General features: G+C 45.3%; 2 protein-coding genes across 2 annotated transcripts in view; both read left to right on the forward strand.

Annotated features, from left to right (window-relative positions):
* LOC144797817 (transmembrane protein 272-like) overlaps positions 1 to 1,654 on the forward strand; it is a 279,379-nt gene extending 277,725 nt beyond the window's left edge. The window contains exon 5 of the mRNA XM_078668615.1: positions 1,213 to 1,654. Coding sequence (XP_078524741.1) covers positions 1,213 to 1,289 — 77 coding nt within the window. The 3' untranslated portion in view covers positions 1,290 to 1,654. The remainder of the gene's footprint in view (positions 1 to 1,212) is intronic.
* LOC144798642 (transmembrane protein 272-like) overlaps positions 1 to 27,433 on the forward strand; it is a 1,182,125-nt gene that overhangs the window by 626,137 nt on the left and 528,555 nt on the right. The window lies entirely within an intron of this gene.

Here is a 27,433-nt window from a genome sequence, read left to right on the forward strand (position 1 = left end):
ATGCAGCCGCCAGGCTTCTTCCTGAAGTCAATAACAACTGCCTAGGTCTGATGCTTAAGAGGAAGTGGTCAACTTAGCTTAACTTTGACCTCCACCCTTCTTCCGGCTTCCTGACAAAGGCAGCCAGAAGAGCTCCAGAAAGGGTATACCCATACAGCTCTTTGAGTAGAGCATCGTCTTGTTCTTGCACCCAGACCTTTTTCTACTACTCCAGTGAGAAAAGTCTCTCCCTCTATAGAATTTGCCACTCGAAGTTCAAATTCACACTCCATTTTAAGACATTGCACTGTTTCTGCATATAATATTCTATGGGGCTTGTAGTGTAATATGGGGCTTTGAGTACATTTTTCTGTGAAAATATGCCAGACAGTCAACTTTAATGTAAACAAGCCTTGAAAATGTCAACCGGTCTGGCTTATAAATAAAAGTGCCTCTTATTCTTGCACTCACACATCCATTCATCCACCCACTGACTCATTCTTGCATTTATCCACTTGCACAACCAAGCAGCCCCAAAAAAACTCAACAACATATGCATGGCAGGCATAAGCTTGCAATAATAAATAAAATCAAACATAGCAGCAGATAACCATATCACAATTGTATTGTACATAGTGTATAATTTTTGAAGAGTTAAGATGTTTAGAACCAACACACAGTCAATCTTGAAATGGAAAAAAATTAATACACCGTGGGCATTACCATTCCATTATAATCACCCGATTTAGAGGCAGCTGCCGCACATGATGCGGCCCAGTGCAGATTAAATGAGCTGTAAGCAAGAAGCTTGTTAATGCTCTCTGGGGAACTCTTGAATGTTCTAAACAAAAATGACGGTGACAAATTGTGGCAGCGCATTCACTATATCAGAACTCTGATAATAGCCTCTGTGATTATTCCAGGACTCATATTGTAAATAGATTTAGACTTTAGTAAGACTCTGATTGTGCCACCTTTCCACAGTGCAGCTCGTAAACATGCCTAAGAGCTAGTTCAAGTGATGAACACCATGTGAGTTGGTGCACTACATGATTAATGGTATTCTTCAACTCCTATACAATCTCTCCCCACTCTGAAAAAGACTGGAAAGTCAAGAGTAAAACCTTCTCCAGGGAGGGAAAAGTAGGATGTGGGGAAAGTGAATTTGCAATCTGTAGTAAGTAGGCACTGTACAAGTTGTAATTGCTGAAATTGTATCTTTATTTTTCACAGGTGCCGCGCAGCTACCTGCAGGGGGGAACATCAGAAAGCAACTGACTCAAAGATATGAGTCACCTTCAACATTCTAAATCAGAATAAATAGCTATCTGGCACGAGGAAGCTTGTAATACAATCTATTAAGACAAGACCACTACATTATCCTTCTCCTCATATAAAATAAATAAAGACAAAATAGTATAAAATAGACAAACTAAATTATATACATTGTGGAATTTTAGCAAAATCTGACAGGAACAAAACGCTGCCTATTGCTTATACACAAGACAGTAGAAGAATGATCTGGAGAAGAAGAAATTCAATTTTCATCTGAAGATTCATTTTGCAAAATCCTGCCACATGAATTTCTTACAATTCTAGATACATTCCACCACTGTTTGTTATTCATTTTAACGGTGTTTCCTTGAACTTTTCTATGACCAACAGGTCAGAGAATTTCAAACAACCTTTCTTTTTATACATTGGAAGTATCACCAACAGTAAATGAATGAGAAATAACTTTTCCTTAAATCAAAATAGTTTTTTTTGCTTAGATTGGGCTTGTGAAACATTCTCTCTAACAGTATCATCTTAATCAGTAATGGAGTCCATCTTCACCCCTTTGGACATCCAACCAGGACAAACTTTTGAACAAGGTTTTCATCCACGCAAAAGTTCATAAGGGGAAACTTTAGTGGAAGAGTGAGGTGTTGTACGATAGAACCATAGCATGGATCTTACCGCATTTTGTACATTAAATTTCTTTTCTATGGGAGCTGGGCTATCCACGAAAGCTTTGAGCAGGTCTGGGTTCAACACCTTGTTCGGACAAAACATGACCTAAATATTCAATCTTTTTTTACTTAAAACACACACTGTCCTTGTTTCAAGACAACACAACTGTCCTGCATAACTTCAAGAACGTGAAAAAGAGCTTCATCATGAGAATCAGTTGTATCACCATGTATCAGCACATCATCTTGGAAGACCACTACACAATCACTGAGCAGATTTTTATTGAGCAAATGTAAACTTGTGTATTTGCTCATGCAAAAGTGGCCTTCATAAAATTTGGCTAGTATTGTGTAATTCCACACTTCTCAGTAGGAACTGTGCATTTGTTGGGCAACATAAACGTACATTTCGTGCCAGACTGATTTGACGCTCTTCTGCAGGCTATGTCATCCTTGAGACCAACTAGCCCACAATGCCACCAGATGCACCCCTAAACCTAGACAGGTAGCAAATGGTTTTGGCAACCACAGAACATGACATCCTTGAACCACTCGCAGAGCTCCTGGTAACTGATCTAGAACCTTTTTGCTCAGTCACTACCGCTCTCTTTCTCTCCAAGAAATATACAAAGAATACACAGTGGGGCATTTTCAATATGTATTCAACCATCGTGATTCTCGTATAAAATATATGTGCAGCTATGATCAATAGACAGAAGCAAATAAAAGTTATAAGCAATGTAGGGACAGTGAGCAGAATGAAGAGCTCCACCACCTTGCTAAGACAATGTATATATGGCGGCATATAAAAACAAAATATATATATATATATTCACTGAAAAAAAAACTGTTTCAGGGACATTATAGTTAGGTGGACATTTCACTCGTACAAAACCATAGAAATTCCCTTGTTCTAGTTAGTTCAGCTAACAATAACTTGCGCCTCTGCAATGCACTGCTGGTGAAGTCACATATTACATCATCATGACATGGTCAGTGACATCACTGATGAGATCTCAAATTACATCACTGATGACATCATCCAGTGACTGTGTGTTTCTGTAAAGTTTAAATGTGTTTTATATATATATGCCAAGGTGTATTGAAGAATGAGTGGGTGTATAAGTGTCTGGAAGAAGGATTTAGTAGGTGCGTGACTTACAGTATAAGTGAGTGATTAAATGTGTCTTACTGAATGCATGAGTTAGTGACTAACATGTCTGAAAGTATATATCATTATGTGTGTGTGTAAGCTGCTGCATGTGTTGGTCAGTAGCTACATGAGTGTCTATATGGGTTATTGATTGGTTGCCTGAGTATTTGTATGGGAGACTGAGTGTGTGCGTGAGAGGTATGTGACTGTGCATAGATGTGTGAGTGGTTGATTTACTGGGTGTATGGGTTCAAGAGTGCATGTGGAAACAGCTGTATGAGCGGGTGAGTGTGTATATGGGTGTGTCGGTGAGTGAACGGATGTCTCAGTGGTATAAGTCCAAGTAACTACATATGTAAAAGGCAGTGTATGTGAGAGTTGGAGTATATAAATGACTATACGGGAGAGTCAGTGATTGTGAGAGTGGCTGTATGGATGAGTGTGTACTTGTATCAGTGATTGTATGAGAGAGTAAGTATGTGTTATGATATGTTTGAATAAGTGAGGTGGTGTGTGTATAACTGTATAGGTGAGTAAATGGGAGTATAATTGATTGTTTTCATGCCTGACTAGGTGTGTGAGTAACTCCATGGATGAGTGGCATTGTGTGAATGTATAGGTGTATGAGTGCATATGATAGTGTTGTATTGATGAGTGACTGCATGTATGAGTGATTGCATGGGTGAATGAGTGGATGTGTGTGTAGACCTAGGAATGAAAAATTTCCTAGCTATCGTAACTGAAAGTTTCAATTCTATTAAGGACTCGGAGGCGAGGGTTATGCTCTTCTTTCTCCATTAATTGCATAGCAGCCATTTAAAGAAAAACAAACTACCATTCCCATGAACCACAGGGAATGCCAAAAGACAAACATCACAGCAATAGAGAGTCTGTAGATAGTGTCCTTTCAATGCACCAATCAGAGGTCCCCAGGGTCTTGATAGTTCTCTGTCCCTGTCCATGAGTCCTCTTACGTCGCTCAGTCAGCCAACCCAGACATCTCATGTTTAGATGAATCCCCTGGAAAACCAAAAGCAATCATCAGAAGGAGAAAAGGCTAAGGATTAGCCCTGCAGAGAAAACATGTCAAACAAGTAATAGAGTACAGTATTTCAACTCAAAGTAAACACTTTACTTACTTCGATACGTGGGAGGGAAAACCAGCAACACAGTTGTACCCTGGGTGGGATAATCCTCGCCTCCGAGTCCTTAATAGAATTGAAACTTTCCGTTACGATAGCTAGGACATTTTTCATTCTATGTCCGGACAGGAGGCGAGGATTATGCTAGTTTAAATCTTGCTCACCACCAATTGAGCCTTGTCAACAACAGGTTTAAAGTAAAACCATTTAAAGGTGGAGTCTGAAGACCAATCTGCAGCATTTAGAATGTCTTGTAGACGAGCTCCCAGGGTAAAAGCCTTGGAGGCCATAGCCCCTCTAGTAGAATGAGCACCAAAGATACTTAGGTTGATGCCCGCCTCTTGCATAATCCAACGGACCCAACGAGCAATAGTGGGGGAGGACACCGCCTTATGGGGTTTCTTGAGTGCAATGAGTAATTGATGTTCCCCAGGCAGCCTCAGCTCCTCTGTCATTTCCTCGTAAGCCTTAAGGCAAGCGACATCACAGAGTTTCGGAGCATTCGGAAACGCAGGGTAGGAGATACAGGTCGTCCAAATTTGGTACGCCTGCGTATGCTAATCGTCACTCCTGAGGGATAGAAGATTCTTCCCGAAACATCTAGAGCACGAACGTTGGAGAACTGGCTGCAAGAGATCAGGCATAGCAGCATGGCCAGTTTTGCTGAAAGCTCTTTCTTTGACAAGAACCAGTTCGCCTGCCAGGATAGGAAGAGATTCAAAACTCTGTTGACATCCAACAACTGCAAATAGCGAGGTTCCGGGGAAAGATAAAGTCGAATGTCCCGCAAAAGAAGGCACACCAAAGGGTGCTCCCCCACCGGAGAAAATTCCACCAAAGCATGACCCGCGGAAATGGCCGACCTGAATGTATTGATGGCTCTATAGGAGAGACCTTCCTCCGCCAGGGAAGCCAAAAAATTCAAGATGGATGTCACATCAGTTACCACAGGATTGAAACCCCTTCGCAGACACCAACGACACCACCGTCTCCAGGTGGATCGATAACGCTTGAGCGTGCTGTCTGCCCAGGCTTTGCATAAGAAATTCTCAGCCGCTCCCAAAAGGCCCGGGACCGCCCATCGTCCCCTTTAATCCGCCACGCCATGAGCCTCAGGGCGCCTTGCGTGATCAGTGGGTGAGGATTGCTGTCCGGACTCAGAAGAAGAGTCGGAAAGTGGGGGAGTGGGATTGGCAAATCCCAAAAAAGTTCCAGAAGAACCGGAAACCAAACTTGAGACCTCCAGATCGGTGAGATGAGCACTACGCTCGCTCCTTGGCGACAAACCTGGGCCGAGACCCAGGTTATCATTGCATACGGGGGAAAAGCATACTCCGTCTCTTGTCGCCAATCCTGAAGAAACGCAACCGTACGTTCCGCCAGAGGATACGGACGCCAGCTGTAAAACTGAGGGAGTTTGTGATCCAGCCGCGAGGCGAAGAGGTCTACAGAAAAAGGACCCCAGAGGCTTTGACGATCCGCAAACACTCCCGGGTGCAGTTTCCAAAGACTTAGGTCGTGAAAGTGGCGAGAGTGAAAGTCCGCCACCTGATTGTCCTGACCCGGTAAGTACTCCGCCGTGACTGAGATCTGCAGGCAGTACTGCCATAAGTTTGCAGCCAGATCCGACAAGGCTCTGGAGCGGGTGCCTCCTAAGTGATTGATATATCGGACTGCAGAGACATTGTCCATCCTGAGAAGGACTCTGGAGCGGACTGAATCCTTCGTCCAGCACTTGATGGCGAACGAACCCGCCAAAAGTTACAGATAGTTGATGTGTAGATGTCGTTCGGACGTTGACCACACAACCCCGTGGTAAAGTTACCACAGGTTGCGCCCCAGCCGGATGTGCTCGCGTCTGATTCGATAACCATAATCTGGCATGGACCCAAAAATGGCACGACCATTCCAGGCCTCCATGTTGGCCAACTACCACTGTAGCTCCTCCCTGGTGTCCTTGTAAGAGTAAGGACGGCCCCTGTGAAAGTGGGCTGCCTTGAGTCGCTGAAGCACCCTGTAATGGAGTGGGCCAGGAAAGATCGCCTGAATGGAGGTGGACAGGAGGCCCACTATCTGAGCCAGCTGTCTGAGGGAGATCCGCAACAAGGTCGGAGCCCTCCGAAGCTCGTGCAGAATCTTCGTCATCTTGCGAGAAGGAAGGCTGAGAGTCGACTCCACAGAGTCTACCGAGAAACCCAAGAACACGACCTTCTAGGAGGGAACCAGGGTAGATTTGGACTCGTTTATCACAAACCCTAAATTCTGAAGCAGATCCACCGCTGTCTGCCGGTGGCGAAATAGTGTCCTGGGATCCTGCGCCATCAACAATATATCGTCCAGGTACACGATGAGCCTCATGCTGGACGCCCGGAGGCGCTCTATCACTGGCCTCAAAACCATGGTGAAACACCAAGGCGCGGAGGAGAGCCCGAAGGGAAGGGTGGTGAATTCGTAAGTTTTGTCGCACCAGGGATATTGAAGAAATCGGCGATGAGGAGGAAAGATAGGAACCGCCAAATAGGCGTCCTTGAGGTCGAGGCGCGCCATCCAGTCACCCGGTCTGAGAATGTCTCGAAGGAGATGAATTCCCTCCATATTTGAAATGGCGGTAAACCACCCACTCTTTGAACTCTCTTAAGTTGATGACCGGGCACCGACCTCCATCTACCTTGTCCACCAGAAAAAGATTGCTGAGGAAACGCTTGGGATGAGGTAAGGTTTTGACTACGGCACCTTTCCCGAGAAGGGCTTGGACGTCCTGGTCCACCAAAGCGGCATCTGCTTCGGAAAACCAGAGAAGCCGGGGAGGAACAACCTGCAAGGGAGTGCTTAGGAATTCTACATGAAATCCCCATACAGTTTGCAAAACCCAAGCATCCCCCGTGACAGAAGTCCACATTGGGAACAAATGCGCCAGACGGCCCCCCACTTTTAGAAGGGAAGAAGGGAGAATACTCACCGGAAGAATTGGCTCCACCTCCGCCTCTGCCACCTCTGCCTTTGCCTCTGCGTCCAGAGGTGGGATAGAAATTTCCGAAGCGGGCTTGATCCTGATACTGTCCTTGACTGGAGCCTTGCCCTCTGCCCTGATTTGGACGGCCGGACGAGTGACCCCTACCTTGTCTGGCCCCTTGGAGAACCCGGGGCGAAACACCTTACATATGGAAGATTGGGCCCTATCCAGGGAGGTAAAGGTGTTAACAAACCTCCCAAGCTCCTTAATAAAGGGTTCTCCGAAAAGGCCTCCCTGGGCAACTGGACCCGTCTCAGTATCCGCCAAGTCCTCCAGTTTGAGGTCAATCTTGCTGAGAAGAGACCTGCGGCGTTCAGTCGAAATCACGCAAATTGGTGTTTCCAAGGAACACCACTACGCGTTGTGCCCATGAAGAGAGGTGATCTGGGGAAATGAGGGAACCTGAGGCCTTTGCTTTCTGCCATATCCAGGATCTTGGTGGCGGGCCCTAGGACGTCCAGCAACTTATCCTGACAAGCGCGCCGGGACCTGTCTATGCCTTTTTTGGGGTATTTAACAAACTTCTGGAGGAAGGTAGCCATTCTGGGGACAATCTCTGGAGTGGCGGCTACCCTCCCCTCCAACGAAGGGTGCGGACACTCTGCCCTAAGGCAGTTACGGGTTGCTGGTTCTAGCGGTCGGCGAATCCTGCTGGCTACATACTGTGCAACTTTCTCCGAAGGAGCCCAATCAGAAGACCGCGCATGAAGGACATCATCTGGGTCCAGCATATCAGCGCACAAGTTGGTCTCAGAAGTATCCGTAGCCGATTTAGAAGGGAGCCAAGACCAGGACTGTTCTGGAGAAGCGTTGCTGTCCCCTTGGCCCGTAGGATCCCCAGCCGCCGAAGAAGAGGGAAGGGCAGAGAGGCTGCAGGGGAACCTGCCGCAGGCGCACAACTGGCTAGGAAAGCCCCCTTAAGGCGGGAGAAAGCATCTCAATCTCCAGTCTCCCTAGCCCGCTTAGGCGGTAGTGATTGCGAGTCAGAGGCAGGGCAGTGAGCACCAGGAGTAGTAACAGAGGTCTGCGCAACCCTAGTCCAGCGTTCACAAGCTTGGTCAATTTTGCGTGACAGGCGTTCTTCAAGAGGGATCATGGCTTGCTCCACTGCCTTGTGGATGGACTCATCCACTGCATCGTGAAATTCATCACTCCAGGGAAGCGCCGCTAAGGGGTCCTCTTCCCACTGGTCATCCTGAAAGGCGTCATCTTGGTAGGCAGCCATCATCAGGTAAGTAAGACAGTTGTCAGGTAGAAAACACAGTGAGGAGGTAAGCCTCAATTCAAGGGGGGCGGGGTGTCAGCCGAAATAGGGGCAGACAGTGTCTGCAATAATCAGCCCAAAGTCCAAGGCCCCAAACAGCCCCGTTGTCAAAACTGTAAAGGGGCAGTCTGCCAACTGGGTCCCTGCAGAGGAATCTGCGGTACAGACCCTGATCTACAGAGCGTAACTACTTAATAATACAGACCCCCTTCTATCAACAGCCTGCAAATGCTGCCTAACGGCAGCTACTGATCCGAGGGATCGGGTGTTCAAGGGGCGTAATTAATACAAATAAAAGTGCCTCACGGCAATAGACAGACCCTTGTCAGGGGTGTAGAGGGCAGACGGACAGACAGGCTCTTGCGGCGAAGCAGCGCTGAGATCCGACGTTCAGGAATGCGTGGCAACTCAGACGTGCTCGCCGCGGCAGAGAACGTCACTAGACTCCCTCTAGAGGCGTCAAGTAGACCCCGCAAGCCGGCACCAATCACGGCCGCTAGGGAGCTACCGACTCCCACGGCCACAGCGGGACGCCGAGTAGCGGCGGCCCGCGAAGGTAGAGAGAAAACCCCCATTAAGGGTAAAACACACCACTGCAAGGAAATAACACCAATACAGGTGAATGCACACTACGGGTGACACGCGTCAAGAAATGGCGCGCGCGTCCGACTTCACCGCGCCATGAGGAAAACGGCAACAAGTGTCAGAGAAAGCAAATAACGCCCACAATAACAGCGCACAGCCTGCAATGAAAGCGCTAATAAGTATAAGCTTAAAACAAGGAAACTACATGCATGTAAGAAACCAGGCAATGGGAACAAGAAAAAAAACAGACTTATCTTGGCTGCTAGCAGTGAAGAAAGAGGACTCATGGGCAGGGACAGAGGACTATCAAGACCCTGATTGGTGCATTGAAAGGACACTCTATCTACAGACTCTCTATTGCTGTGATGTTTGTCTTTTGGCATTCCATTTGGTTCATGGGAATGGTAGTTTGTTGTTCTTTAAATGGCTGCTATGCAATAAATGGAGAAAGAAGAGCATAATCCTCGCATCCGGTCCTGACATAGAATCAGTGAGTGCGTATGTAGTAACTGGTATTGGTGTGTTGATGGTTTTGAAAATGTTGGTCTGTATTTTACAGTGGGTGTATCAAAGGTTATATTAGAGTGTGAGGAGGTGCTTCAGTTTTTCAAATCAAATCATACAAATTTGTAAAGCGCACTACTCACCCGCGAGGGTCTCAAGGCACTGGGAGGGGGGGGCGGCAGTCTCTACTGATCGAACAGCCAGGTCTTGAGTTGTTTCCTGAAGGGGAGGTGGTACTAGGTCAGCCGTAGGTGGGTGGAGAGGGAGTTTCATGTCTTGGCCGCCAGGTAGGAGAAGGATCTTCCTCCGGCGGTGGTTCTGCAAATTCGTGGGACGGAGGCGAGGGCGAGGCTGGCCAAGCGGAGCTGGCGGGTGGGTGTGTAGAATGTGAGGCTGTTGTTGAGGTATTTGGGGCCTATGTCGTGGAGAGCCTTGTGTGCGTGTGTGAGGAGTCTGAACGTGATCCTCTTGCTGACGGGGAGCCAGTGCAGGACTCTCAGATGGGCAGAGATGTGGCTGTGACGGGGGATGTCCAGGATAAGTCGTGCTGAGGCGTTCTGTATGCGCTGGAGTCTGGTTGTGGTTCCAGCGTAGAGGGTGTTTCCGTAGTCCAGACGGCTGGTGACGAGGGCCTGGGTGACCGTCTTCCTAGTTTCGGTGGGGATCCATCGGAAGATCTTTCGGAGCAAGCGCAGGGTGTTGAAGCAGGATGACGAGACGGTATTGACTTGCTTGGTCATCGTGAGGGAGGAGTTCAGGATGAAGCCCAGGTTGCGTGCGTGGTCCGTTGGCTTGGGGGCGGTGCCCAGGGCCGGGGGCCACCAGGAGTCATCCCAGGTGGAGGGGGATGGTCCCAGGATGAGGACTTCCGTCTTGTCTGAGTTCAGTTTCAGACGGCTGAGCTTCATCCATTCCGCGACGTCTTTCATTCGTTCCTGGAGGCTGGTTCTGGCAGTGGTGGGGTCGTTGGTGAGGGAGAGGATCAGCTGGGTGTCGTCTGCGTAGGAGATTATGTTGAGGTTGTGTTGGCGTGCGATGGCTGCGAGGAGGCTCATGTAGACGTTGAAGAGGGTGGGGCTGAGCGAGGATCCTTGCGGGACGCCGCAGATGACTTCGGTGGCCGCGGATCGGAACGGGGGAGGCGGACTCTCTGGGTTTTTCGGCGAGGAACGAGATGATCCACTCCAAGGCCGATCCTTGGATACCGGTGTTGCTGAGGCGCTGTATCAGGGTGCGGTGGCATAGTGTCGAAGGCTTTCACGTGTATGATGTCATCAGTAATGTCATTTGAGATGTCATCAGTGATGTCACTGACCATGTCATGAATGATGTAATATCTGATGTCATCAGCAGTGCATTGCGGGGCTGCAAGTTATAGTTAGCTGAACTAACTATAACTGGGGAATTTATATGGTTGTGTACGAGTGAAATGTCCAACTAACTATAACGTCCCTGAAACCTATGGTTTTTACAGTGAATTCAAAGGTTTTTTTAAATGCTGTTCTAGGTAAAAGAAGCTTCCACTGCTGCTATTCTCTACCGGTTGTAGGTCAAGGAAGCTTGCACTGATGCTGGGCTGTACCTGTTCTAGGTGAATGAATCTTCCACTGCTGCCAGGCTTTACCTGTTATAGGTAAATGAAGATTGCACTGCTGCCATGCTGTACCTGTTGTAGGTGAATGAAGCTTGCACTGCTGCCGGGCTGTACTTGTTGTAGGTGAAGGAAGCTTCCACTGCTGACAGGCTGTACCTGTTCTAGGTAAAAGAAGCTTGCACTGCTTCTGATGCACTTGTTCTAGGTGAAGGAAGCTTGCACTGCTGCCAGGCTCTACCTGTTGTAGGTGAAAGAAGCTTTCACTACTGGTGCCGAGCTGTACCTGTTCTAGGTAAAAGAAGCTTCCACTGCTGCTATTCTCTACCGGTTGTAGGTCAAGGAAGCTTGCACTGATGCTGGGCTGTACCTGTTCTAGGTGAATGAATCTTCCACTGCTGCCAGGCTTTACCTGTTATAGGTAAATGAAGAATGCACTGCTGCCATGCTGTACCTGTTCTAGGTGAAGGAAGCTTGCACTCCTGCCAGGCTGTAACTGTTGTAGGTGAAGGAACCTTTCACTGCTGCCAGGCTGTACCTGTTCTAGGAGAAAGAAGCTTGCACTGTTGCAACCAGGCTGTACCTGTTCTAGGTAAAGGATGCTTGCAACTTGAAACATGGGGCACGTTTGCACAGTGGTGCAGGGAGGGGTTGGGGCCTGATGTGACAAGTGTGCAAGCGCGCCCCGTGGAGCGTTTTAAGTTGGGGATTAAATCTCCTTGAATCCTGAGGGCCAACAAGCCCACCACGTACCTCCAGTAAGCGCCACAGAGCTGTGTTGCAGAGAGGTGGTCTGAGGCCATGCCACTTTTTACACACACTATTATTTTTAAAAAATGTAGCCCTGGGGAGGTGGTGGTCCTCGGGCTGCGTGCCCACCTGCTAAACATAAATGAAGCCCCGGGGAGGTGGCGGTCCTGGGGGCTGCGGGAGCTCCTGTAGAACCCGCTCCACATTTTGTGGATGCCTCTGGCCCATCCGGGGGCTTAAAAATAACGAAGTACGGGAGCCTGCGATTTATTATTATTTTTTTTATCCATATTCACGCACCCAGCGCGAATCCAGCTGATTTTTCTTTTTTTAAAAGCTTTTTTGGCCCTGGGGATCTTGGTGGGACCCTCTGAGCAGGCATAGGGGGTCAGGGTGTTTTAACCTACCCCCTTTTCTTGGTTTTCCTGCTTAATTCTCTGTTTTCCTTTAACTCGGTTCTACCAAGTTACAAGATGGCTGCCAACACTTCCTGGTTTGGAGTGTTGACAGCCAATTAGAATAAAGCTCGTGGTCGGGAGGGTTCACAAATCCACCACGGCCATAGATATCAAAACTTTTCTTTTTTGAATTTCTCAGCAACTACTGAACTGATTTACACCATTTATAAAAAAGGTCACTTTCTGAACCAAGCACTACCTGTTTGCCAAATTTGGGGTAATTCTTTTCAGCAGTTCGGGCTGTAGCCTGTCTCAAAATGTCCTATGGAAATGAACACACGAAAAATGCATTTTGGGACCCCCTTTTTTCTCAGCCCCCGCTTGATGAATCACCCCCAAACTTTCAGGATAGGAGCTGACCTGGATAGACTTTTTTGGGGGAGAATTTCGCGAAGTTTCTTCAAACGATGCCAAAGTTATTAGCAAATAAAAAAATGCTTTTCCTATGGAAACTAGGTCCTAACTATAAGTACCAACTGGCGGTGTGTGTATATATAGTGATATATGTAAAGCGTACTCCCACTATGTGTGCCCTAATTTAGATGCCTAGGATGTATGTATGTTTTCTGCCAAGAATCTTCTATCTGGATGATGCATTCTTTCCCTTCAGGTAAGGGGGTTTTAAGTCCCCGTCTTACTCACAAATTGGACATCCCTTGCTGAGAGATCAGCAAGCAGCTGGGCTGAAGGATCAGCGCATAGTGATCTCGCAATGACAGCAAAGTGCTCCTCTGGTGAAACCTGGAAATGCTTGTTCATTTATAACAAACGGAAACATTGCTCTGGAGCTGAGACCTTAATCATGTCTACATTGTTAAGATCTATTGATAGCTTAGTCACCGTATGGATGAAAACAAATATTGAAGTTTGCACAATGTGTATCGAGGCCTTGTATGTGGTGTTCAAGGTGTCATGATAGCCTTCCTACTACGTGGAATTCGTAAGAAATGTAGTTTCAGGGAAACTGACCCTGCAGTGTCACACATGCAAATGTGTGTCAAAAGTCATCTTGTGGAAGAGAAGGCAACTTAGGAAACATGAGGGGGTGGGCGCACACTGCTCACACTCCAGCACTCAGTTTGCCCCGATGCATCATAATAAATGCAGTGCATGATAACACTTACTTTGGTGTCAGGCTTTAGTTTTTCACCCTTGTTGGTGCAGCCAGTGCTGTGTATCTCTAGACACGTGTTTCAGGATAATTGTCCTTCTTCAGTAGAGAGCAACTCTTTTTTGAGGGTGCTGGAGATGCTGCCCAACGTCTTCTCAGGTCTCAGTACCACTCGCTGGGCGCAGGTCCAGCAACCAGAGCTCTTTAGCTCAAGGGAGCCTTTTCAAATAGGAGGGGGGTGGGCGCACACTGCCTCACACTCCAGCACTCAGTTTGCCCCGATGCATCATAATAAATGCAGTGCATGATAACACTTTCTTCGGTGTCAGGCTTTAGTTTTTCACCCTTGTTGGTGCAGCCAGTGCTGTGTATCTCTAAACACATGTTTCAGGATAATTGTCCTTCTTCAGTAGAGAGCAACACTTTTTTGGGGGTGCTGGAGATGCTGCCCAAAGTCTTCTCAGGTCTCAGTACCACTCGCTGGGCGCAGGTGCATCAACCAGAGCTCGTCAGCTCGTTAGCTCAATTAGAGAGCAGTCAAAGTTGGACAAATCACGGGCACTGGCGAGCCTTTCAAGTAACAAGAAAGATTTGCCACAGAAGAGTTACAGGCCCAGTGAAGTGAAACGTCCTAAAAAACGAAGGGTCCACTTAGTGTTTTCTAACAGTTGGAGCCTCTGAGAAAGATTTCACATTCCCTATTTCTACACCAAAATTTGATAGTTAATTCCCCATACTCAAGTATTCCTCTAATGCTTTGTATCTGCCCACTTGGTGATATTGCAGACAGTATTGAAAATGGAAAATTGAAATTGGCAAAGTGTTTACCCGTGGACTATCTACCTATATATCTACTGAGACTCCTCCTAGGGCTCCTGACGCCAGTCGACCTAGCCCCTCCACCATGCTAAAACCACATTCCAATAGAAATGTCCACAAACCTCTGACCTCCTGTCAGCAAACTCCTCCCTCCCCTTTGATTATCAGAACCCCCCCATTGGTTCACGACATTGATTGACCTAGCCCCACTACCCTACTACCAGCGCATGCCTTCAGAACAGTCACCAAGCCACTGACCCCCTATCCACAAGAACATCCCTCTGTTTGGGATTTTGAAACGCTCCACTGTAGAGCTGCTGCACTAACCCATTCTGGAACTTAAAAACCTCCTGCTCTTCACAAAACTCTCTTCTCAAATGTCAAGCTCCCACAGAACCCTATTCCCCCCTCTCAACGACACCCCCAGTCACCCATTACCGATAGCCCTGAGACACCTGCGTCCTCGGAAACAGCCACACCACCTCTCGGAAGAATACATTCTGGACCTCCTCCTCATCTACACATCTCCCCCTGTAACTCCTAGTCCACCAGACCTCATGGAGGAAGAAGCTTTTGACCTCCTGCTTACCTACAATTCTGCCCTGGTAACCCCATGACTCTCAGACCTGAGTGACGAACACGCTATCCGCACGGTAGCAACCAAACCCAACAGAACGGCTACTGTCCGTAGCAGAGGAGTCGTCCATAGCAACCTAGTGCTACTACTCATCACTGACGCAACCCACGACACTCCCAGACCCCCCCACTATCCGGCCTACTAATTAACTGCCGGTCAGCAGTAAAGCATGCCGCTGATGTCGCTGTTCTCATCTTGAGCCAGAAATCGGACATAGCGATCTTAACCGAATCTTGGCTCAATGAATCCTCATCACCCTGCCTAGACCTATTAGTCCCTCCCAATTATAACATTGTTAGTCTAGACAGGCAGTCTAGGAAAAAAGGGGGAGGTATTGCTTGCATCCACTGCTCCAACCTCCACGTTACCGAACTGCTGGCAGATCCCACAGACTCCTGCGTATACCTGGCTCTGTCTGTATGCAGCAACACCACCCAAGTGTGCAGACTACACATCTTTTACCATCCCCAGGCAGGAATGAAACCTTCACTGACCACCTCTTGGAAGTCATCACAGCCATGGTTTCCCCCAACACTAAAGACATTTTTCTTGTCCATTTCAACCTGCACTGGTATGACCCCAAGGACCCTCAGGTCAACGCCATCAGAGACTTCCTGGCCGACCAAGCTATTACCCAAGATTGCCCACTCCCAACTCACTCAAAAGGCGCCACTCTGGACTGGATCATCGCAAAGGATTCTTCGGTCAAACCTATCTCTATAGACCCATGCGATTGGTCTGATCACCATGCTATCACGTTATTTCTGCCTGGGACCCACAAGATATGGGCTCCACAACTCGTGGTTCCCAAACATTGGGTTAGAGACACCAAGAACCTGGATCTCAGGAAATAGGCCGCTCGGTGTGAGGCTGCCCCCCCCCCCCATATCACTACGGCCAACAAACTCACTGAACACTATTCCACGGCCATATCCAACATTCTAGATGACCTTGCTCCACTAAACTAAAAAGAACTCAGATCAAAGACCTGACCTCTGGTTCAATGGATCAATGAAAGGAGAGCCCTCCAGAAGACAGAACTAAACTGGAAACAGCACCCATCAGCAACCCATCTAAAACTTCTCTGCCAGTCCAGAAATGCCTACAACAGGAAAATCCTCAACGCATAAAAAATAATTCAGAACAGAACTGGAGAACGCCAAGAATAAACCACGCAAACTATTCAAATTGGTCAAATGCCAATCTTACAAACTGGCACAAACCTCTAAATAAACCGCTAAATCTTTGATATCTTGCGAGGAATTTTCTTCATTCTTCTCCAACAAGATCATTGACCCAGGAAATTAACTCAGATACGCCACTCTGTCCCAAACCCCTTTGACTCTGCCCCTGCTCTCCACGTTGTTCCCCCAGGCATCACCCAAAAAACCAAGCGCATTGGTCCAACTTCAAAGGCTATTACGAACACTCCGTCTCAAAAATTCTATCCTCCCTTAACCCGTACAACCACCTCAATGACCCTCTCCCCTCAAACTGCTTAGCCGCTGGCTCTCAGGCTATCATCCCTTCTTGGACTGCAATTATCAACACCTCTCTCCTTCAAAGCCGGCCAAGTCATCCCCATCCTAAAAAAACATACGGTGGATCCTGCTTCCCCTGACAACTACAACCCTATATCCAACATCCCACTCCTTGCTAAAATGCTGGAGAAATGTGTACAACAGCAGCTGAGCCAACAGATCACCAGCTTCCACCATTGCATGACTTTCATTCTGGGTTCAGACCTGGCCACAGCACTCAAACCTCCCTCCTCCACATCATGGATGATGCCCTCCAAGCCCTTGACCAAGGCAAAACATGTCTCCTAATCCTCCTAGACCTTACCTCGGCTTTCGATATGGTCAACCATGAAAAACTCCTTGAACGCCTCAAAATCAGGATGGGACTGGATGGCCCTGTTCTTGAATGGTTCAAGTCCGGCCTCCTGAATCTCTCACAAAGACTCCTAATCAATGGCAACCTATTTGCTCCCTCCCCGATCACGGTTGGAGTCCCCCAAGGCTCAACTCTGTCCCCCACCCTCTTAAATCTCTACCTTGAACCGCTTTCAGAAGTATTACGCACCGCCAATATCTCCTACCACATGTATGCCGATGACACCCAGATCTACATAAAAATCTGTTCTCCCAAGGACATTCTTTCCCTGAATGAGGCCTTGAAGCTGACTTGTCATGTATTCCTATAGGTTCTGAATCGATCCCCCTATTCCTGACCCTATTCTGGTTAAACTAACTATCAAGTTAACTAACAGTCAGCCCATGAGGCAAGAACAGCCCCCATGATGCAGATACCGTTATCTGACGCAGTCACACTACGGCACAGGAACGTGTTATCTGATTAGGTCATAACGCTTGAGATCTAATTAGACAAGCGACATTCCTCCAGCCCCTGATAAGGCATACGACGTTCTCATAACAAATCAAACCTATGACAACCTGGAAAATCCGTGCGGCCATTGTTTTGATTTCACAGAGAACTTTAGTAAAGAATGTGCTAACGAGCAAGTCGTATGACATCTTTATTGACGTATCTATGTCCATCCTTACGTCAATCTCGGCACCTTTAAGGTATAAATATTGCCGATCTTGCCCTATGCAAACACACGCGTGGTGACAAGACGGAGCAGCCACACTTGCCGAAGCCGAGAGCAGAAGCAGACCCCGCTGGCAGCAGCCCCGCCTTCCTGACGCGCTGAGAGACGCGCTGCTATCTCAAGCCGAGAGACCCAGCACCGGCGCTTCTGGGCAGCCCTCGCAGGCAGCCTGGAATATCGAGAGCAGAGAAAGAGATACCATTCCTCATTCATCCTAAACTTCCAGGTACAGAACTGAATAACCCCTCACAGAGAATTCTTTAGTTATTCACTTGGCAAAAACAAACTTAACTTAAACTGTAACTTTCTATTCCCGCCCACGCATTAGACTTAGGTCAGGTACACGGGGTAGGCGTATTTAGAAACACCAGTTGAGTACGTTTAGTCAAATGTATATGTGTATGTAAATATATTTTAATCATTTCAAACATCATATGGCTCAGAAACCATATCAATGTTTTTACAGTATTATTTTATACTATTGCTTTTAATGTATGCACTTTACTTAACTATAAGTATTGCAATAATATCGATCCATTTCTCTTGTACGAGAAAAGAGACTGATCAATAAATAACACCTTTTTATTGAACACGCCCGTCTCTTCCTTTTCTCTACAATCTGATGAGACTAAGAATGCACGTACTGACTGAGTAAAATAATTGCCTTGTGCTCACACGACTCTCGAGATTGACTCTTGATTAGGGGAGAGCAAAGTTGTCATGTTCTATGGTTGTCAGAAACTAAATCCCTTCTTGTCTAATCAGGGGAGTTAATTCTTTCCTGAACATTCGAGAAAGTTTCTAGCGAACTCTGAGCTACGCTGGCAAACCCAAAACTTAAGTCTAGTATCGACAGTAGTAGACCTAGTTAACGTCTGGCCCAGGCCTTTACTGCTGTAGGTATTATTGCAATGCGCAGAGCCTATTGGGAAGATAGGAGCTACACTACATGGCGCCCAACGCGTTTGGAAAGGGCGATAAAACTAACGTAAGACATTTAGAGTAACTCAGTCGTGCTTTCTCACTCAGACCCCTTTTCCCATTATACTCCAAAGACGTCTGGAGTGGGTGAAAGGTTATATCCTCCAAAACCTCGCAGGAGGGAACTCCTATGTATGGTTCTTGGTATAGTCAACGTTGAAGGATACACTGTTCCAAAATATTGTGCATCTAATCTCTGTTTCCATAAGAAACCTGATCTGCAAACAAACATAATACCATCCTGTCTGTAAAATGTCAGAAAGTGATGAAGAAAGAGAGGCAGTTAGATTAGCAACTGAACTCGCAGATGCTGATGCTACCATGCAAGCAGCAGACCCGAATATAACACTCATTCCGGTCATTAAAAGGAGATCTATAACCTTAAAACTTATAGAAAATGGACTGACACCTAGAGGTGGCACAGTCATATTCGTAATCGAGGCACACGAATATCGGCAGACAGAGGTATACTATTCATGGATACATTTCCCAGCAGCTAATGCTGTAACAAAGTACTTCCACTATTACAAAGTAGAGGAACCTCCTAATGAGTACACTCCTTTCGAGGAGGTGGAAGTACCACTCAAATTCCAAGAGCATTTGCTCTTATTTGATGGCGCCCTAATACATAACAATCACATTACAAGGCTCGGTCCTTTAGGAAGACCAGGAGCAACGTGGCCGGTCCTAGCCGGATACACACCACATCCAGACATCGAAAGAATGCCTGCAGCAGAGCTGTTAATACAGCTAAAACAACTACTAAAAATTCATAGACAATTAGTTCAGTATGTAATGCGGACTTCAACAATTCAGCCAGCGATTAAACTTCCACAGCTGACCCCTCACCAGGGGAACACAAATAAAATCACACCACAGAACATCCAATCCTGCCTAGGTAAAGTTCCGGCTAAACGGGAACAGATACCATTCTGGTTGGCACAGAAAATCACCCAAATAGAGGCGGTGTTTCCTGACACCACCCCATTAGAAAAACACAGGATTCTGACTATATGTCTCCCAATGGGAATCGCACCACACATTGAGGACTGTGACACTTGGGGTACAGTCTTTGCTTCCATCTACACAAAAACGCACGGTGTTCCATCCATTTCGGTAATACCAGATGTGCTAAAACAAATTCAAGATGAATACGGTCCAGAACCTGCTTTAACTCTTGGTATGAAATTACTAAAAGACTTCAAGCAGGTCTCGGCTATATTATTAGCCAACATAAAAGGTGAAGCAGCAAACGTGGCGATCTGCCAGAGGTTAAAAGAGACAGATATAGCAGACCAACCAGCTGAAATTGCCAGAATCATAGAAAAATCCTATGAAGAACTAGGCAGAGATAGTCTAGGTGGAATACCAGTAAAACCGCAACTGACTACAAGTCCAGAAAAAATATTTTTTAATAATAATTCACCAAAAAAGAACTGGGATGGAAACAAACAATCCAATCCTAAAGAAAAGAAATTCCAGTCCCGAGGGAGGTCTCCCAGGCGAAGAGAGAAATCTCCAAACCAAAGACAGAGGTCACCGCAGAGTGACCCCTCTGGGAATAGATATAACCTTAGAAATAGGGATAATATTAAAAAACCTGATAGATATCAAGACATTGATACACGTCCCTCTCAATCTTTTCAGACTTCCTCGCAGAAATCGGAAAGAAAAGGACGATCAGAAGAGCACGCCAAGTCCAAAGACAAGGAACCTGCTCAGCTAAAAAAGAAATTACAATTTCCTAAAAAGAAGGTAGCCAGTATCAAGGTAGTTAACAATGCCGAGAATACTGAGGACACAACTGAAAAACGGAGAGTGGGCTCAGACAATGCTAGACAGCGCAGCAGAGGTGAGCATAGCTCGCAAAGTCCTTATGAATCATCTGGAGACAGTGGACACGAATGAATATCTTCAAGTGGAAACTGCAGACACCAGAGTTAGCAAACCCCACAAGATATACGAGATAACATTACGTATAGAGGGAGATAAGACTAGGAAAATAAGGGGACTATTTTGGGATAATCTCTCCAAGGGCTATGATATCCTTCTAGCTGAAAAAGACTGGCCACCAGAGTTTGTCAGGGAGTGCCCTCATGGCGAAGAAGTAATTATGCCTGCCTTCTCGAATCAAATCCCGATTCATAAAAAATACACACTTGCTAGAAAGTGGGCAGTGGCCTTAGCACCTGCTTTATATAAAAATCATGTTGGATGGGATGAGGATTCTCCTCCTCACAAAATCCAGTTAAAATCACAACCTACTGCACAAAGGCAGTACCCAATTAAGCAAGAAGCTAAAAAACAAGTAAATGAAATACTAGATCAGCTAGAATACCAGGGGGTGATTGAAACTTGCACCTCACAAATGAACAATCCTTTGTTTCCGGTCTCCAAACCAGAAAATTCATATCGTCTAGTTTTGGATTACCGACACCTTAACACATGTTGCAAAACCTTTGCAGTGCAAAACTCACACAGTGCTGCACTAATGAATAACATAGTGCGCAAAAAATACAAAACAACCTTGAACATCTCCAATGGATTCTTTTGTCAAAACATAGCACCAGAGAGCAGATATTTAACTGCATTCTCAGTAAATGGCACACAAAAACAATTCTGTCGGTTAGCCCAGGGGTACAAGAACAGCCCGGGGGTATTCTCAGCGAGAGTAACAGAATTACTACAACTATATGATGATGAAGCATTATCCTATGTCGATGACATTTACTTAACAGATGATGACTTGGAGACTCACTTGAAAAGGGTGAACACCATAATACTTGGGTTCGCTGCAGAGGGTTACAAATTCAACTTCAAAAAATCCAGAATTGCCCATCTGACGGTCCTATTCTTAGGATATGAGTTATCAAGTGAAGGCAAAAGCCTGGCAGACAATTTCCTAGAGAAATGTGCCGTAATCCAAGCTCCTAAAACACTAAAAAACCTACAGTCAATTCTAGGTTTCCTAAATTTCGGAAGAACATACATTGCAAATTACGCAGAAAGGGTCAAACCCCTTTATGATCTAATCAAACCAGACTTTAAAAGATCCAGTTGGAGTCAAACACACACAGAAATTTTGAGATCCTTACAAACAGACATGCTAATTAAAACAAAATTAGAAACACGTGATAACACACGCAATCTTGTGATTCGAGTCATCCCAGGGAGATGCGGATTCACATACCTGACCTCTAATGAGGGAGAAAAGGTACCAAATGCATTCAAATCACACTTGTATACAGAAGCTGAACAGAAATTCAGTAATACAGAAAAAATCATTTGTGCAGTTCAAACCGCAATAGCTAGAGAAAAAGACATAGCTGACGGTAGACATATCGCAGTCAGAACAGCAGAATCAGCCTTTGAGGCACTAACAACACCGTGTAATTTACCAACAATAACATTGAATCCGGAATGGATACAATGGGTGAATTCAATCACAACGGACAAAGTATACTACTACTTTGATCCAGAACTAGAAGAATTAAAAAATCTAAAATATGAAAAGACGTATCCTCTGCCAATCGACATTCTGCCTCTACGACATTACGCCTGTGTAATCTATACAGACGGACATGCTCAACCCTCCGTTTGGGGAGAACAAGCATACAACCCCACATGTGAGATTACAAAAGAAGTGTGGCGCGGAGGTATATTAAAACCTCTATTAACAAAATCACACTCAGTAGAAACTAATTCAGAACAACAAACTGAAATAATCGCATTGAAAATGGCGCTAGATAATGCGGATCGCGAATTCCCGACACTTATAGTGTCAGATTCATATTACTGCGTCAAATCATATAACAGCGGTTTGCAGACATGGATTCAGAACGGTTACAAAGATGACACAGATGCACCAATAAAGCAGAGACTGCTCTGGGAACAAATAGCTCTTTTACAAAAAGAACTACCAAAGACTCACGTGACTCACTCACTGAGTCATCAACGTGATGGCGTTCACGTTGTAGGGAATTCATTGGCTGAAACAGCCGCAGCGGCAGCCACTAAATCGGCTCCCGTAGTTCGAAAAAAGCGTACATTAAAATACATTGACGGTGAAACATTGCTGGCGGTGAAAACGTCATCAAAAAGCGACTGCTCAGCATTACCGATCAACTATCCACTCAATTATACATACATAATCGATGCAAACTCCGTCCCTTTTGCTCGAATCCCTGGAGTGGGGGATAGAGTGATTCCAAACATGGACAGGAGACACTTGTTAATCGCAGACGCACATATGGGTGAGGGTCTTGGACACCTCAAACTAAAAGATTCTCTGGAAGAATTACAATCACGGTACTGGTGGCCAGGCATGAGCCTACATCATACCATGTTTGTAAAAAACTGCCCAAACTGCAACAGAAATCGCAGTGGGGAGAGAAAAAATATAATACGGTGGAATCTGACTGCAGATAATATCACCAGTAAAAAGAATGGCTTGCGATTAACATATACAGGCTAGTTTTCACTTATAATGTAGATCCTCAGCACTCGGCTGACGTCCGGACTGTTATACAAAGATTTGCGAGTCTAAATGGCATATACGCTAAGAGCATGCTACGTTCGACCATTGTTTTCACTCAGGCACACCAGCCTGGGGGGAAACATGGCCAAATGAGCACAGCCCAGCGGGAATCTTCTCACTTCCTTCCTGAGGGTACGGGATGGTGTAAAGAAAAAACCAAGGCAGAAAGCAATCTATAATAGAAAGGATATTAGGTTCGGGAGCTGGGTGGGTCAAACATCTAATAAGTGTCCAACGTAGTCTAAATAACTTGCCAAGAAATTCTCTGAAGGGATTCAGTCCGTACGAATTATTATTTGGAACTAGAATGATTATCTCTGACCTTGATAGTCAGACTTCAGTGGTGAAAGATAAAACCTTTGATGTCAAAGACCGTTTGGCTATTTTGCAGGACTTAAACAAAACAAGAAAAGACCTGAGCAACATACAGTTGAAACAACAGCCAACAACCACTGAAGAATCACCACCTGTCCCAGCAAGACCTGTCTGGATTCCAAAAGTCGGGGATCTAGTCAGGGAGAAGATCGCGGTAAAGAAGGAATTTGGGCCTTCTTACAGAAAAGCAGTTCCTGTCTTGTCTGTCAACGGGACAAGATCAGTTGTACTACCGCCACTTGCTGGAAAAAAGGAGAACCGAGTTGTATCCATCGACCTGGTAAAACCACAACATGTGGCCGATAACAAACGGTAGGCCAAGTGGACTCCCAATAAGTAGCAGAACACCAAGGTTTGCTACCAGTACAGAGGTCCTAACAAAAAGGCTCATCACATTCGAAACGCCTACAGAAGAACAACAAGGACTATGCAACAATGCAATAGAACTAAGACCTCTGAAAACCCAAATAAAAACATTTAGCAGAGACACACCAATCTACAATGAAGTACCGAGTGACAATGCAAGAAACAAAAATCCTGAAGCAATTGGAACAATTGACAGAACTGCATCCGGGTACTTCATCAACTTCGATGATTCCTCTGAAGGCTTCAGTGAATCAAAGACACAGCCATCATCAAAATCCTTTAAAGACAAAGCGAAGGAACTTTTGAAACAACTGAAAGAAACATATCTGATTTCTCCATGGATTGAATTTTGGGTGGGTTTTGGTGCATTTATCCTCATACTTTGGCTAATCATGGTATTTACTTTGGGACGCTTCATTGAGGGAAAATATGCTAAAATGGACACAGCAAGTCAGAACATCAACTTGGTCCTCAAACCACACACATCTTCACACGTCGAGAAAAGAGAACTTTCTTCAGCCAACTTCACAGCCAATCCTATACCTGGTGGGGTAGCCTTGGACAACACTGACTATGAAATTTATGGTCCGGTCGAGATCCTGAAATATCCACACCAAATCAAGATCTCCTTGAGTGACTTTGCAAAACCAAACTCATTTGCTGATGATTGGGACTTCGAAAGCATTAATAACATGATGTCTGACTTAGTAATGTCTGCTAAATTTACAAAACATGATTATTTGCAAGGTTCTACAAATTATGATAGTATGTATTGCTATAACCACTATGGTAACCATTTTTTGCATAAATCTGCACAACCTAGAAATGTTTTAAATTATAATCAATGGGAACATTGTGCTACACCTCCAAAAGGGAGCTCAAGAACCGTTTATGACAAATATTCATATTTTTCAGGTTTTAACATAAGTAATGCTGAAACATTTTATTTTAAATTGTCAAACAAGACAGGGATGAAAACCATGATAACCAACACAAAATTGATATATTCAGATTCATTCTTTGAAAAAATGAATACTTTTGGATTTGATTATTGGGACAATAATGTTGATTTGAAAAGTGTTTGGGGTACAAAAGAATGGCAAGTACAGGGTTTAGAAGCTTTGTTTAGAGCCTGCATGATCCCAGAACAAATGATATTTTTAAATGACACTGTTCAACAAACCACCTGTCTTGGCCTAGCCAAAATCAAAGATTTAAATAAACCGTCTATTCCAAAACCAATAATGTTTAGCAATAGCTCTGATACAGATGAAATGATAGACGTAAACCATATATTAAACCAAAACAGAACACATCCTGATTGGAGACAATGGTTGATCTGGCCCACAGATACAAATAACTGTCAAGATAGATTCTTGAATAAAACACAGGGTTTCAAAATGACCAGGCCAGACCCTAGATATCCCCAAAGACATCACCCAGGGATAATAACAACCTACAGTGTGGGCAAATTATGCCTTCAATGGCTACAAACTTCCACACTGCCTGAAATTAAGCAACACCTAACTTTACTTACTGATGGTGCTGACTTGCGTGATTTCATTCTGGGACCACGCAAACAGCGTCAAAAGCGTTTCATAGCAGCCTCTGTATATGCAGCATACAATGAGGCCTGGAAGGTTACTCAAATTGAAACAGCAGAAAGAATACGGGAAATTGACCGTATCAATTTGGAAAAATCACTTTCTGTAGTGGACAATGGGTTAATGACTCTGTCCTCCAGAATTTTTTCATTGGACAGCATTATGTCTTACTGTTATTACAACATGGTCAGTCACAATTGCGTTCTATTGTACAGCTTGGCTGGACGTTACAAAATCTGCGTTCAGGCTATGTGCCTTGGCGTTTAATCAACACAACGTCACTATTCCAAATCTTTAACCTTACTGATAGACAAATCGGTATGGCGCAAAAGGGTGCTGATTATACAATCTTGAGCATTGAAAAACTAGAAAGATTACCAATGACAATGTCAGAACGACCTGTCAGTGAATGGATAATCCACGGAATCATAAATATTCCAATCTCAACCTTCAGGTTTCAATACTGCCAAAAATATATACAGGCTGGCATGTACGAGAAATTGGGAAAGGGGTACCTTAAAACAACTTGGAACCTGCCCTATTCACATGCATGTGTCAGTAATAAAGGACAGAAAGTGTTTCTTAGTGGCAACAATTGTGCTATGTCACTAAGCGGCACGCTTCTGTGTAACGGAATTAGTTTGCATGGAGCCTGTGAAGGGAATTCATACAACCTTTCATGTCACCAGCAAGGCGCACCTGCAACTGAAATAGAACCATTCTTTCAAAGACTCTATAATGGGAGTTACATTCTTATTGTAGACCGCAGATGTTGTAGTCTTATGCCCGGGACTCCTTATCTAGTCACTACGACGGCGAAGGTCAAGTGCTGTGGATGTTCTTTGTTCCCCAGCTCCTTTCCAGACAGGGAGGCAAGGGCATGGCCCAATTTGAAAATTACTTCTATTCGAATAGATACTTTAAGCAGAATGAAAACAGTGCTTCTTCAGACGCCTACAAGGCTCTCGTCATCAAAAGAAACGTATGATCTACAAGTCACAAGGACGACTGCAGAGATACATACATTATTATCAACTAATTCCCCCGTACATTTCGCGGAAATCCTGAGCGAAATCTTAAATATTTCTGATACCACAGGGGTCTCAAAGGTATTTAAGACAGTATTTTCGATGGCATTAACACCATTCAAAGCCATACTGGGTATTTTTCCAGATTTCGTCCATTCGATTTTTAGCGGACTTCCCCTGATCCTGGGACTAATTGCAGGAATCCTATTCTTAGTCCTTATTTTTCGTTATGGCAACCCATGTCACAGATCAAACTCTTGCGACAATGGAAGAGACGATCCTAGCCGTTGGATACCGGGACCGGATATCAAAAATCCTGGGACTCTCCCGGCTTAGAGACCTGAACATGACTTGGTTTCTATCATTTCGACCAATGTGGCAAAGGTGTGTTTTACCTGTACTAAGGTGTCTGCTATGCGGAGAAGAATGCGTGTTAGACACCTGTCTGACGCTACAATCGGATGCGCCAGTGGATGCAGATACACTGTTGGTTCCTACCAAGGTTCACGCTTTGTGCTGCCCTCAAAGGCTGCCAATCCTGATGACGGCATTCCTGGAATCTTCACCACTACGATTGAAGAGTAGTGAAGTTCAAGATGAAAGCAGCATCGAACAGGTACGACCTTCTGTCAGTGATGCAAATCAGAATGTCAATGGAGACAATCATGCGCATGAATGCATGGTTACACCTATTCCCGACTTAGTGGAACTTTCCCATGAAGCTGTTGACAGTTTTTTCGAAAGCCTGAATGATATGATGTTCTCTCCAGAACAGAAATAGAGACTTTTGAGTAAACTCGCACACGGCGTTCCCTGAATTCGGCCTTCAACTTTAAAAATAAAGTCACATGAACAATTACAATCCAGTTCACGGACAGCAATTTTCAGCAACCCCCTAAAATATTTTCCCATATTTTTTCCGGGACACTGATCTTCTGCTTAAAGTAAGAAACTATTCCTAGAGAACTAA

The sequence above is a fragment of the Lissotriton helveticus genome, chromosome 12 (genome assembly GCF_964261635.1).
Source record: "Lissotriton helveticus chromosome 12, aLisHel1.1, whole genome shotgun sequence".
Lineage (NCBI taxonomy): Eukaryota > Metazoa > Chordata > Amphibia > Caudata > Salamandridae > Lissotriton > Lissotriton helveticus.